The sequence below is a fragment of the Brachionichthys hirsutus genome, chromosome 13 (genome assembly GCF_040956055.1).
Source record: "Brachionichthys hirsutus isolate HB-005 chromosome 13, CSIRO-AGI_Bhir_v1, whole genome shotgun sequence".
Lineage (NCBI taxonomy): Eukaryota > Metazoa > Chordata > Actinopteri > Lophiiformes > Brachionichthyidae > Brachionichthys > Brachionichthys hirsutus.
The window spans coordinates 1,052,181-1,065,644 of record NC_090909.1 but is presented as its reverse complement, the minus strand read 5'-3'; the positions used below and the strand labels follow the sequence as shown (position 1 = coordinate 1,065,644).

Below are 13,464 nucleotides of genomic sequence, written 5' to 3'. Positions count from 1 at the left end.
GCAATCATCGCACATCAAAAGCCCCCCCCCCCCCCCCCCCCCCAAAAAGAAATAACCCCAAAGAGAGCTAAATCCCAGCGGATCAGATCGATTCATGCACATCCTCTTTATTATAACCTAAAATCCTTTAAGTCATTCTCCATCCTCAGCTCCGGCCTGTCCTCCTCCTCCTCCTCCTCTCCTCCTCTCCTCCTCCTCTCCTCCGGGACCGTCGTCTGGAATCAAAACGCGCGCAGAGCGCGGCGCAAAACGGCCGTGCGACAGCGCATCCTTACCTTCACCTGGAATCTGGGCGCCATGGCAGACTGCGTGAACACCTCCAGCACGGAGGCGACGGGAGGGGGAGGGGTCGGCGTCGGCGGCGCGTCGCGAGCAACGAGCGCACGGCGACGGCGCGACGGGGTTTGGAGGAAATGACCGTAATGGCTGATTGCACGGCGTTAGAAGCAGGACGCATTCTGGTTTCCGCGTGGCGCGTCATCAGACCGCCCTATGAGCCGAAGGTCCTGCATCTTGTCGCCATAGAAACGAGCATCCCATGAGCCCCCCACCAAAAAATAAGAGACGTGTCCCCTTTTTTACAGAAGCCGCCGGTGAAGCTCTCCTCCCGTTAAATCGAGCATCCACCCTGCAGCGGGATCACAGACACGTGCACGCGCATATACTCACACTGACGCGAACCAACGCGTCCATCGCTGACGTGGCCGATTTGAAATCCATCTCTGCCGTTCGAAGGCGCTCCTGCATCATCTGGGTCGAGAGCGCGGTGTGACGTCACCGCCCTCCGCGAGGAACATGATCAATACGTCAAAGATCTGCAGCCTTCCGGGAACTCAGAACGCTTTTGTTACGCGTGCACGCAAAAGCAACACGGTTGAGCGCGTCACCCGCATCTGGTAACCACAGTGCGCGTCCACGCTGATCCCCCCCCCCCCCCCCCCAACCATTCCCATCTCATAATGTCAGAATGTTGATGTTTGGTTATGAAACATTGAAATCCCGTTTCTCGATGTCTTTAATGGAAATAATTTAGATTTAATTAAAAAACCTGAATGTCACATGACCTGTGACGTTTTGTGGGCGGGGTACAGAAGCATTAATGAATCTAATTTGACTGGTGATGGTAAATAATTGCGTCATCCCTGTTGTTTTTCATGGGGCTGGTGTTTGTTGTGTTTTAATATATAGTTTTAAAAGCGATACTATTTAATCTGCTTCAGTTTCTTCCACAAACCAGAGTTATAAAAAAAAGGTAAGTATTTGAAGAAAGCCTTTTTATTGGGATATGAAACATATCAGATGTGTAATTCCACATCAGTCCTGTTTCACGGGACAGACCCGAGCTTTGAAGGGAAACATGACGTCATCATGATGTTAACTCCACCACAACATTCTGTGTTTAAAATCATTGCAATAAATGACTGTAATCATTTCAGGTGATATTTCCAAATAACGAGGAGGGCGGGCCTTAACATCACGCACTGCTGTAATTGGTCCATTTTTGCACACGGTCGATGTCGTTATTTGGTAAGAAATGTTCTTAAGCCCCTCCAGGGCGTGGCTAAACCTCAATGACAGGTGACATCAATCACTGGTTAACTTAAAGGCCGATGACAGCTGAGCTTAAGCACAATAGATTTGACCCTTTAACGATCACGTTGGTTACATTTTATAAAATGCATGGAATTTAAGGTTGTGTATCCTCGTAGGTGAACTTCTGCCTTACAATTTTAAAGATTATTTTTTTATAAATTACAGAATGAGATTTTTTTTGCAGATTGCATCATCCCTGCTGTTTACCTCATGTTGTGGCAGTTGTGTTTGTGTATTAATATAGATCTAATCCGCCTCAGTTTCTTCCACAAATCTAAAGAAAGTAAACAAGATAAGAAGCCAGACCTTTTATTGGGACATGAACCCATATCAGATGGGCCAGTTAAATTCCACATGTACTTTTTAGCTCTGCTGCTGCTTCTGCTGACTGTACTTGTCTGCGAGGCCCTCGATCAGACCATAGCTGAGACAGGCAAATGTGAAAAACATTGTGCAGAACTCCTTGAATTCCATGGATCCATCCTTGTTTTCGTCCGCGCAGGAGAACAACTCCTCCACGTCTTCCTGCACGGATGAAATAAAATGTGTGCAAACTGATGAATGGAAACATTATCGCGCGATATACTGAAAAGAACGTCCGGAATAACTGCCGCCTTTAGTCGTTAGCGTTGCTGTTCATTATTAGTTTGATAGTTTTTTTACAACACCGATTCTGCTGACCTGTGTAAAACCCGGCAATTGTTCCTTCATTAGAACACGAAATTCCTCCTTGGATAGTTTATCATCTCCGCATGCGTGCGCCTCAAAGACGCTGATCAAGGCAACCGTAGCAAACTCCATGATAGTTCTGCCTCCCATGGGTAGAGCGCATTGAGCTAAAGAGATCAAACAGAGAACATTGATCACAGCATGAGGAATTATGAATTATAAAGTACAAGGAGCAGAAAGTCGTGTCGTAAAGTAAACCCTAGTCTCGATCATCTGCGTATCACTGGGTTGGATTGTTCCCCTGAGGCAGGGATTCGAGTCGGGACGGGTGTGAAGGTGAGTCACAGTTAAACAGACAACCAGTTTGGCAACGCCTCACGGTGCTGGTTTCGACATGTCTGACAGAAAAGTATGTCTGAAGACGTCGGCGGTCCCTTTGTCGCCGTCTTTTCGTTCCTTCCATCTCTGCCTGCGCCGTTTCCTCCTCCCTCTGAAGCTCGCCCACAGAAAATCAGGATTTGGTGACAATAAACTGATATTTTATTGCTTCGCAGTGTAGAATGGCCCCTTAATGCTCCACCTGCTGAGTGTAATCATTTCGTAAACAGGATGCTATCCTGTCCGGTTATCGTAATCTCAGGTAGCTGTGATAGCAGGAAGGACAAGTATCCTTTCATAATTCAGCTGTTTCAAAGATATTGTCACGGATTCGTCATTTAATCGTAAACCCCGAAGAGGACCGGACACCCGGTTCGCTGTGTAAACTGGCTGAACCTGTTCTGGAGGTGCAGCAGTCTGCATCCTGCTCACCCTCTGAGCTCTGCTGCTGCCGCTGCGCCTTTAACTCCAGGTAGTGCTCATGGTTGGAGACGGCACATGCTGTGAACAGCACCATGAACTCTTTGTAGTCCACGTATCCGTCTTCATCTAGGTCTGTAAACGAGAATATTTCATCTGCAGATGCCTGCATGGATGGAAAAACAGACACTGATTATTGTGACCAAAAAGAAAGAAGAAAACTGTATCCTGTAAAAGGAAATCATTTAACTCATGTATTCATTATTGACTTGGAAACGTCTACGTCTGCTCATCGATGATTCCACATCCGAACGGAGCGCGACGATTCTCCTGACCTGACTCTCGCCGGGCAGCTGCTCACGCAGCATCGACCTAAAGTCCTCCAGGGAGACCTTTTTATTGTCCCCCCTCATGGACCTGAAGATGCCGAAGCTGCAGCCCACGGCCATCTCCAATGGGGTCATGTCCAAACATTCCTGCTCGCACATTTTCAGGATGGAGTGATCTACAAAGACAACGCTGAAATAAAAATAGTGGTTATTGCCACGATGGCCGTCCATTAAGAGGACGTCGAGGATTCTGAAAAGATTCGTTTTACGCGTCTGTCAAAAGGTAATTCTGACTGAAAAAATCATCAAAGATCATGTAAATCAAGACATTCATTTGGCAACGGGACCAAAGTCTAAGATTTTAATCTTAACGAGCTGCTGCCTCACAGCGAAACCCGAAACCCGCGCCGCGCGCCGTGCGCCTACCTGGATTGAGAAGAAGCCTCCGCGGAGTGAGGAGGAGGACGCCCGTGAAAGCCTCATAAAGGAACACGTCGGAGACACGCCCCAGCGCCGCCACGCCCACGCCCACGCAGCCTCAGGTATCCAGTCCGGCCAGTTTATGTGTTCGACAGAAGCACCGAGGCGGCCGGACCGCCGGCGCGCACTCATTTGGTGCGTTTTTGCACACGGTCGATGTCGTTGTTTGGTAAGAAATGTTCTTAAGCTCCTCCAGGGCGTGGCTAAACCTCAATGACAGGTGACATCAATCACTGGTTAACTCAAAGGCCGATGACAGCTGAGCTTAAGCACAATAGATTTAACCCTTTAACGATCACGTTGGTTATTAGTGGTTACATTTTATAAAATGCATGGAATTAAAAATTAAATGTGTTAATTTCATCTCACGGTGCTGGTTTCTACATGTCTGACAGAAGAGGATGTCTGAAGACGTCGGCGGTCCCTTTGTCGCGTCTTTTCGTTCCTTCCATCTTCCTATCCATCTCTGCCCGCGCCGTTTCCTCCTCCCTCTGAAGTTCGCCCACAGAAATCAGGATTTGGTGACAATAAACTGATATTTTATTGCTTCGCAGTTTAGAATGGCCTCTTAATGATGATGATGATGATGATGAATATATTTATTAGATAGAATGTTAGAGTACAAGTACAGTCAAACAGTAGCATGTATTACAGTACGAGTACATGCTTCACCTGTTGTGTAATTATTTCGTAAACGGGATGCTATCGTGTCCGGTTAACCCTTCAGAATACCTGTGAGCTCCCAGAGGAGCAATCTTAGGTCGCCGTGACAACAGGAAGGACAAATATCCTTTCATAATTCAGGTGTTTCAAAGATATTGTCACAGATTCGTCATTTAATTGTAAACCCCAAAGAGGACCGGACACCTGGTTCGTTGTGTAAACTGGCTGAACCTGTTCTGGAGGTGCAGCAGGTTGTGTGTGTGTGTGTGATGCACTAAGTTGTGCTCGCAGAGAAGGTGTGTTCAAAAACCAAGAAAGATCCGTGCGGGTTCCATCAAACGTGATGCGCCTGCGTGTGTCCTTGTTGCTTTTCAAACCGACGCAGGACAAGTTTTCCATCAAAGCCATAACTCTAGCTGCATTGAGCCAATGTTTTGTTTCAGCAATTTTTAAAAACTTTTTCTTTTGATAAAGAAAAGGTAACCGGTTTAGGTGTGGCGAGAAATAAAAACACAACATGCCTCTGGGATTTTGGTCCAGCCCTGCTCCAACATATGAGCTCAGGTTGTCAGGTGTGGCAGCAATTGCAGGAATTCACATGCTGTTGAAAGTGTTTACTCATTTTAATACAATGATAATGTATTAGTATTAGTACCCTACCCTGGCACTACATAAACATCAGCCTATACTTCAGTTGCCTATTAAAAACAAAAGCTTAAATATAATGAGGACTTTTCACACCTAAATTAACTTTTTTTTACATTTTGCATTCCAGAATTTTGATCTTACTGCTGGGAGAATAATTTTTTATGGAATATTATTGCGCAGTCAAATGAATAAATGGGACAGAGCGGCTATTTGGCTCCCTCTAGTGGTCACTGTGTGCAAACGGCAAAAGTAAAAAGTCTACTCGGTCCACTGAGGTTCTCAGGAGAAACATTAACCCTTTCATAATGTCCAACACATCAAAAATAATTGTGGTAATTAAACTACATTTAATTTGTCGTGTCATTAAATGTACTATTTTTTGGCTGTCAGTCCAAATAGAGGTTAAAAAGGTGTTTTTAAACCGCCAGACTACATTTTTAATTGGAATATGATTCTAATTACCAACACATGTAGAAGGTACTGATTTCCATGAGTGCTCTACGTAAATAGCAACTATCAAGAGTAAAAAGAATGTAAGTATATAATAAAACAGGATTGTTTTTTAAAACCAAGCTACCTTTTCTGTTTATATTATCATTGTTATCTTGTCTCACTCGTGGATCTTCAGATTTACCTTGTTACTATCAGAAAATATAAAATATGAATGTTGAAAAAACTACAGTGCATTGATGTACCACTAGATGGCAGAAGAGATACAAGAGTAGAAAAGAAAAAAGACGACGGATCCAGATCCAGAAAGAAATCATGGAGGAAAGGAAGAAGAATAAAATATATAAGATAATATATATATAATAATAATATATTATCCCGCATAAAAAAAGAATGTATTTTCCAATGAAGCTCACATGACGTGATCGACCGGAAGTTTATGGGGGCTAACGATGCACAGGTTAGCAAACATTGTGTTGTAAACTGTTGGGTAAAACGACTCATTATTATACTTCTCAGCATGAACGTTGCGTAGTTACGATTCTGATAATCTTTCTGAATGTTGTCTGAAGGATTTGTGGTTATTTTAAACACAAGTAAACGTGCTCGTTTGTTGGTTCCTTATCTTGAAGGGTGTATGTTTTCTGTTTCCTGTTTTATTTTGGTAGGTATATTCTTCACGCCGTGTTGTGGCTTTGTACTTCCTGTCTCGTTTCTTAGCACGTGTCTCTGTCAGCGTTTGAATATTCGCTCCTGTTGTTTAAAGCTGACAGTATTTCTTGAATTTAAAATAAATTGTTTTATTTTTTTTTACTTGAAATGATGATTTTGATGAATGTCCTGCACACAGTTCAGTCAGACTCCAGAGGCACACGGAGAAAAAGAAAGAAAGCCAAAACTTCCCGCGTGTCTTTAATGCATTTAGATAAACGAGTAACTTAAACATTACAATAATTATAACAATAATAAGTTGTTTCTTCAGTTTGACTGTTGTTACGGTCAGATGAAAGCCGATATCTGGATTACGGTATCAATACTCAGGGGGCTGTCCGTCTGCGTGGATGGAGGGGTGAGTGTGTGCGTGCGTGTGCGTTGTGTGTTAAATCATCTTTTTTTTCCCACGTGCACACGCATATTTCTAATTTAGATTCACCAATGGACTAATTTAGACAGCAGATCAATAGCCCAATAGAGAGGAAGTGTCTTTAGAGCAGCAGCCCAACTTTACCGGCTCCCCGAGGGGCCCCGAGGGGCCCCGAAGGGCCGCGCGTCACGCCCATCCGTGCGTCCACCGGCCGTGTCGCGGTTCGTGCGGGGGCTTGGGCGGCGCCTGGCTATAAAACCGCTCCGCCGCGTTTCTCCTCGACCTCAGAACATTCCTTCTCCTCCGCTGCGAGCCCAACACGTCCCCGCACGGTAAGACCTGAGCGCGCGTTTCTGATTCGGTGAGAGAAGGTTGCGTTGTTCGAACTCGTTAAGGAATGACTCGAAGCCCCGACCTGAGCCGGATTCCTGTTTTATTCTGCTGGACGCTCGTTTTCCTGACCTCTTAACGCAGCTTTGTGTTCCACCGGCTCCACGCAGGGGCGGTGTTTAGCTCAGACCAGCTCACGCCTGCCCTCGGAGCCACCATTTCGCATCTTGACTTTTACATTTTCCATTCCTTCCTGTAGAAACGCAACCTTTGAACCCTCCGCTCCTTCTTCTTTTATGTTTAACCCTTGCCGGCCTGAAGCCACGAGGCCCCCGGAGCGCTGTTTGGGTTTTATACGACTTTCCTTTTGTTGCTTCTCCTGAGCATTACTCATCGGTGGGGCCGACCGGAGCAAAGAGCGAAGTCTTTCCTTCCCTTTGGTTGAGCTGCAAGGCGCCTCCACGATAACGCCGTCTGGCTGTGATCTCACACAACATGATTTATTTTATTTGCCCTTGATGTGTAAAAGCTTCACATAAAAGTCCTTTGTTGGAGTCGAGTCTCGGTGGAAGACCTCCTCCATGCGGGGGGGGGGGGGGGGGGGGGTGCCCTGTCAGACATAATCAATATCTCTGCTCTTGCTACGAATGTGATTTTTCAGCAAACATGCCTTCAGACCTGGAGATCGCCATGGAGTCGCTCATCCTGGTGTTCCACCGTTACGCCTCTAAAAGCGGCCGGGACGGCACGCTCAAACGAGGGGACCTCCGAGATTTGATGGAGAACGAGCTGTCGAACTTCCTGACGGTGAGGCGGGGCCCGATGCGTTCTGGTTGGTGCTCGTGTGTGTGTGCGTGTGTGTGTGTGTGTGTGTCGGCGTCCCGTTCACGCCTGTTCTCTTACCCCAGAGTCAGAAGGACCCGGCCGCCGTAGACAAAATCATGAAGGACCTGGACTCCAACGGCGACGGCCGGGTGGACTTCGAGGAGTTCGTGTCTCTGGTTGTTGGACTGTCCGTCGCCTGTGAGCAGTGCTACAAGTTGAGAATGAAGGAGTTGAAGAAGTAAACGGTGACCTCAGACGGGACGAGAACAAAGAGCGTTTAGTCCAATAAACACACCGATTGAGTTCACCCCTGTGTGTGTGTGTGTGTGTGTGTGTGTTTCCTGCGAGTGTCACGCTGAGCTCTGGTTCAAAGGAACCTCCGACCTTGTTGCTTGTTTAAACGTTTATAAAATGGACGCCGAGGTGCGAGTCCGGTTTGCGGCCGCTTCGTTCCGGAGATCCCAGCGGACTAACGTTACCGGATCGAGGCCCGACGTCCGTTTGAGGTGTGGAAGGTTCACCGTCTGCTCCGGGGTCAATAAACCCCGGCTTATCGGTGCTCTGAGGAATCCGATGAATGAACACTCCTTTAAGTTAACTCCTGAACTTGTGACGCACTTCCTAACCTCGGTGCTGCACCTTACAGACTAAAAGATAAACATCCTAAACTCGATTTAAACGTGGAACGCTGAACAAACGTATTTGGGAATGAGTCACGCGGTCTGGGCTGTTTCCATAAAATTCCTTTCAATGCGTTTCATAACTGCAGACTGTCTGAGCGGAATAACCCCTCGTCCTGACTATCCGCGCTCAATAGTTTCGCCCTACTTCTGGTCTTCCAGGCAGCCATTTCAGGCTGCGTTTTGAAAAGGCCCATAGGTGGAATGTTTGTGGTTTGTTTAAAGGGGCGCCGAGAAACAGGGTGCAAACATAACTTCTTTACTAAGTGAGTTGTGTCCGGCATTTATTAGCAATGAAAGCTAATAAAGCTGCATCTGTCCCAGTGAAATAAGCTGCCTGAGAGGAGACCCGCCTGCAAGGATAAACTCAGGGGCCTTAAAAACCTCCCGCATCCCGAACCCACCTCTTTGGGCAGGGCTGCACATTGTGGCCGAGCGATCGTCGTCATGGTTACAGAGCAAACAGTCATGCGGCTATGTGATGACGCCGCCTGTGTGTGTGTGTGTGCGTGTGTGTGTGTGCGCCTTTGCACGCCCACGCCTCCCACAGCGGTTACAGCTCCTTCCTTGCTGACTGTTTCCTCAGGATGTCTTTAGAGAAATCGTCGTACCCTTTCAGAAACACACTTTGCTGCACATTTTCTATTATTCGCTCTAAAACATCTCGACCCTTGTTTGTGTAGAAGAACAACAACAATCCTCTCCAGGCATTAAAGTCAGAGTTCCGACGATGAGCTGGTTAAGAAGTCAAAGCTTGACTTCACTGTTTGTGTCTGTTTGTGTCGACTCCAGCGGTGTTCGTGGGGAGCTACACAACAGCGCCTCCCCGTGGCCGACAGCGGCATGGTCGTCCTTTTGATCTTTGTACCTGCCGGCCAGGGCTGGGTTCCTCCTGTTCTGTGTTTATTACCTCCGGCGAGGAGGTTGTGTTTGTTTGTTAGCAGGATTACGGGACAAACTCTGGTTGGATCTTGATGAAAACTATTTTTTATCTGAAGATGGGTTTTGGTCCATCGAGCGATCCGGATACCCGTCTGGATTAAAAAAACAAAAACAGGATTATAATTTAGGTTTAAAAAAAAAAATCAAATCTTGTGAAATCTGCATTTAATTCACTCACCAAAAATCACAAAAGTCATAAAACGGTCCGGTATGAACTATTATGGAAAATGTGGCTCTGATCCGGAATGAGGTCTGGAAAAACAATAATCCAATTAGGATTGGAATGAGCTGCTTGGCGGAGGTTTGCTCTCTTTCTTTCTTTCCCTGCGTACGACAACAACAACCCTCATCGGTTTACTCTGAACCTCGATATTCACAGCTGAAAGGATGTGTGTTCGTTTCTCTTACCCACAATGCAACTGTTCAATGACCTCCTTTTGGACAAAAGTTTGTATCGACAACAAAGGATGCTGGCAAGGTAAATTATAAAACGAACAAATTAATTTCCTGTTATGTAAAACACAATCTTTACAATAAAGGCATGTCAAATAAAATGTGTTCATTAGTTTAGGGTTCACGCTAGTTTTTAAATAAAGAAAGTGTGCATGTTGTTCTCTCGTTCGACCACTAGGCGGCGCAGAAATATAACTGCAATCCGATGCCCTCCCCAGCTGCGCTGCGAGCTGGATGTGACAGAGAAGCGCTTTCCGCGGGTGCCCCGTGGATAATCTGGTAAATCTGCGAACAAGAACAGATTAAGACTAATGTTTTCCACACAATTAAATGATTTAATTCTAAATTCAGTTGTTGCATGACCGAGTAGGTTCCAGTCGAACCTCTGATCTGCCCTTTAATGGACTGTTAAATTAAAGACTGAAACAATTACACCTCCAAAGCGGAAAGACAGAAAAAGATCTGAGGCGTCTCATCCAAAGTCACACAGCGGACCACACGCGTAGAATCACACACACACACACACACACACACACACACACACACACACACACGCACACGCAGCGAGTTAGCAGGGTCCTGATGTTCGTGTCTCTGAGTTGGGCCTCTGCAGAGTGAGTCACGAACTGTCTGAGTCACAGCCTCCACCACAAAGTCGCTAGAAAGGAGGATCCGCTCAGGACCAGAGCATCCAGCACCCAGTGAGTCGCCCCACCCAGCCTTCTCATTCCAGCGTCGTGTGCAGCTCAGGCTGGTAAATAATAAGTTCAGGAGATTCCCTGCTGTAAACAGAAAAACAGCCGGAATCAGCGTATAATTAAACTGATCCTTCAATAGAAGCAAAGCAGCGTGAACAGCTGAGCGTCTGCAGAAGGGCATTCGGAAATATATCCTGAGACAAATTCAAACATCTGACCTGCACCATGTGCAGAAATATCTGATCCGGTTTGATTCAGAAGATCCAAGGAGGGCTTTAGACCCTGGAGAACCCCGTTTTCTTACACGTTGACCCCCCCCCCCCCCCCCCCCCCAGTAAATGACGAGTCCGTCCCTTCGTCAGATGAAGAGAGAGAAAGAGGCATTCAAATGAATCCAGTCGGGATGCTTGATTGGACAGCGTGTGATGAGCGATAATGGAAAAAATACGTGCACTGAAGTAAACCAGTAAACCAGTAAACCAGTAAACAAGTAAACCAGTAAACCAGTAAACAAGTAAACCAGTAAACAAGTAAACCAGTAAACCAGTAAACACACATCTTGTCCACCAAGTGACATCAAAGAGCAAAGGAAAAAGTTCCGCTGAAAAACGACTCGGCTGCTTTAAATTAAACTCTGGAAGAAGCATGAGGCGTTACAAACACTTTTTGGGGGGGGTTAAAAAAAAAGCCTCTCTTAAAGGCACAACATACACAGGTGTGTGTGTGCGTGTGCATGTGTTTGTGTGTGTGTTTCTATAAATGCAGCCTTCGCGTCCTAACTTTTGCGGTTAGTATCGTTCTAATCTTAAACGACACTCGTCCTGATTTTACCCACGATGCTTCACTGTAGACGACGTGACTCATCTCCTGCTGCTCGCCGATTCTTCTCAAAGCAGCCAAACATCCGGGGGAGGCGACGCACGGAGCAGCTCGGGGGGAGACGGGGGGGGGAACCGAGGAGGAGTGGTTGCAGCGGGAGGGATGAAGGGTGCGGCCCTATAAAGCGTCCCTTCTGCCTTTCCTCCATCACTGCAGCGCCGCGCAGACCGACCGCCGCCCTCCTGTCGCTCCACATCCTCCTCGGTGAGTGGAAAACCTCTTTGCTTTTAGTTACTGACTTTAAAAAACACTCCAAAACTCCCCCCCCCCCCCAACAGGAAATCCTTCTGAACTTCAGCATCTTTCCTGCGAGTTTCTCGTTGCTTGTGAAATTCGATGCTGCAACAGCACATTTCTCATTTATCCGGAAAAACCTTCGGCCCGGAGCGTCGTCTCACCGAGCCGCTCCGTTTCCAGAAGCCAGCTTAAAACATTTCAGCATTCCATGCGGTTTGTTCCGTGCTCTCTTCCCCCACAGTTCCCATCTGTTTACGGAACCAGTTCTTCCCTTGCCCCCCCCCACTCCCCAGAAGGCAGAATGGCACAAGATGACTCGGACTGGAACCAGAACCGACTCGCTTTACCACCGGGACCTATACATCAAGTCAAGACCTGCTTATTTGCAACATTTCAGGAAGTTATGTTGACAGATTAAACTGTTGCCATAACAATTCCAGGCCTTGCAGAGATGATGCGTTCAAGTCCCGGCGGAATTGAGGGTTTATTTTGGTCCGTGGAACTCCCTGAGGCAAACGGTGGAAGACAAAGACATTCAATCCATCTCTCCATCGTTCTATGTATCGCTGTTGCTATTATAAAAGGAAAATTCTAAGCCATCCTAAGCTTCTCCGATTCCATAAAAATGTTTAACTGTTCCGATTACACCCAAATCAGGGACTAATAAAACATTTCTGTCAGTATAATGTATAATGTTTCCTTTATCTCTGTCCTCCTAAGCCGAACATCATCATGTGTGAAATCCTCCAAGCTATCGATGTCCTCATCAAGGTCTTCAGAAAATATGCCGAAAAGGACGGGGACCAGCGCTGCCTGAGCAAGGCGGAGCTGAAAGATCTTCTGGACAATGAGCTGAGGGGTTTCCTGAAGGTGAGTGACCTCTGACCTTTCTCTGGCTCGGGCCCCGAGGATATGTTCTGAAGAGAAGGTGTAACTCAAAATTGATGCCTGAAAAATGGGATTATTTGAAGGTTTGAAAAGGTTTTCTTGCACTTTTGTCGCCTGCAGGGGGATGATGAGAAGAAAAAGTTGGATGACCTCTTTAAGGATTTGGACGAAAACAAGGACAACAGCGTGGACTTCTACGAGTATGGATGTTTCATCTTGACCATTGCCACAGTAATGCATGGTTACGTCCTCAAAAAGTAGTAGCACACTGCGTTCGTGCGTAGCCGAGCGTAGCCGAGCACGCAGTTCGGTGATGAATATTTACAACTACTACTAGAGTACAACAACAACAAAAATGCTGTAATGCATCACGAAATAAAATGGTCTTATCATTGGGAAACACTTGAGTTGTGTGTTTGCACAGACATGCACATGGAACACGCCTATAACGGTTACATTTTTATTTGTTGGTTTTCGTTGTTGTTTTTCTACACTCCTCTTTCATTTAATAAACAATAAAATGCTGCTATTCTCGAGGCGGAAGTCTCGACGGACCCGGATGAGCGTTGGAGACAGACTGCGTTGTCTGGTAATAAAACTGGGTGTGTTCTCAAATGTTTTAGAAAGCTGATCGATGGTCACAAGGCCAGCTGGAGAATTCCTGAACACATGTTATAAGCATTATAACAAATATAAAATATATACCTATTCAAACTAACAGTTTTTTCTGCAATCTATGTTTTATTTATAAAATACATAGATTGGGTTCAGTAAAAAAAGAAAAAAAAAATTACGATCAAAACAAAGTTTTTATGAAA

The 13,464-nt window shown here is 46.1% G+C and overlaps 3 protein-coding genes across 3 annotated transcripts; 2 read left to right on the top strand and 1 right to left on the bottom strand.

Annotated features, from left to right (window-relative positions):
- Positions 1 to 1,886: 1,886 nt before the first annotated feature.
- On the bottom strand, positions 1,887 to 3,840 carry LOC137903220 (uncharacterized). Its single transcript, XM_068747359.1, has 5 exons — positions 3,816 to 3,840; positions 3,396 to 3,565; positions 3,073 to 3,226; positions 2,275 to 2,429; positions 1,887 to 2,118 (listed from the first exon to the last, which is right to left on the bottom strand). The coding sequence occupies exons 2-5, from the start codon at positions 3,546 to 3,548 to the stop codon at positions 1,957 to 1,959; spliced, it is 624 nt and encodes a 207-aa protein (XP_068603460.1). The 5' UTR covers positions 3,549 to 3,565; positions 3,816 to 3,840; the 3' UTR covers positions 1,887 to 1,956.
- Positions 3,841 to 7,000: 3,160 nt separating this feature from the next.
- LOC137902951 (protein S100-A1-like) lies at positions 7,001 to 8,176 on the top strand. The gene is made up of 3 exons (XM_068747060.1): positions 7,001 to 7,046; positions 7,706 to 7,851; positions 7,953 to 8,176. Exons 2-3 carry the CDS (start codon positions 7,711 to 7,713, stop codon positions 8,109 to 8,111), a joined length of 300 nt encoding a protein of 99 aa, XP_068603161.1. The 5' UTR covers positions 7,001 to 7,046; positions 7,706 to 7,710; the 3' UTR covers positions 8,112 to 8,176.
- A 3,396-nt stretch (positions 8,177 to 11,572) lies between these two features.
- Positions 11,573 to 13,041, top strand: LOC137903321 (protein S100-P-like). The gene is made up of 3 exons (XM_068747473.1): positions 11,573 to 11,725; positions 12,479 to 12,628; positions 12,767 to 13,041. Exons 2-3 carry the CDS (start codon positions 12,491 to 12,493, stop codon positions 12,905 to 12,907), a joined length of 279 nt encoding a protein of 92 aa, XP_068603574.1. The 5' UTR covers positions 11,573 to 11,725; positions 12,479 to 12,490; the 3' UTR covers positions 12,908 to 13,041.
- The last annotated feature ends 423 nt before the right edge of the window (positions 13,042 to 13,464 follow it).

What these genes read in the sequence shown, in the direction of transcription:
- LOC137903220 (XM_068747359.1), bottom strand. Translation starts at nt 3,548, where the DNA reads ATGTGCGAGCAGGAATGTTTGGACATGACCCCATTGGAGATGGCCGTG. An exon ending in AGCTGCCCGGCGAGAGTCAG is followed by an intron (nt 3,227 to 3,395) that starts GTCAGGAGAATC and finishes CCATCCATGCAG; the next exon opens with GCATCTGCAGATGAAATATT. An exon ending in AATTGCCGGGTTTTACACAG is followed by an intron (nt 2,119 to 2,274) that starts GTCAGCAGAATC and finishes TCATCCGTGCAG; the next exon opens with GAAGACGTGGAGGAGTTGTT.
- LOC137902951 (XM_068747060.1), top strand. Translation starts at nt 7,711, where the DNA reads ATGCCTTCAGACCTGGAGATCGCCATGGAGTCGCTCATCCTGGTGTTC. An exon ending in AGCTGTCGAACTTCCTGACG is followed by an intron (nt 7,852 to 7,952) that starts GTGAGGCGGGGC and finishes CTCTTACCCCAG; the next exon opens with AGTCAGAAGGACCCGGCCGC.
- LOC137903321 (XM_068747473.1), top strand. Translation starts at nt 12,491, where the DNA reads ATGTGTGAAATCCTCCAAGCTATCGATGTCCTCATCAAGGTCTTCAGA. An exon ending in AGCTGAGGGGTTTCCTGAAG is followed by an intron (nt 12,629 to 12,766) that starts GTGAGTGACCTC and finishes TGTCGCCTGCAG; the next exon opens with GGGGATGATGAGAAGAAAAA.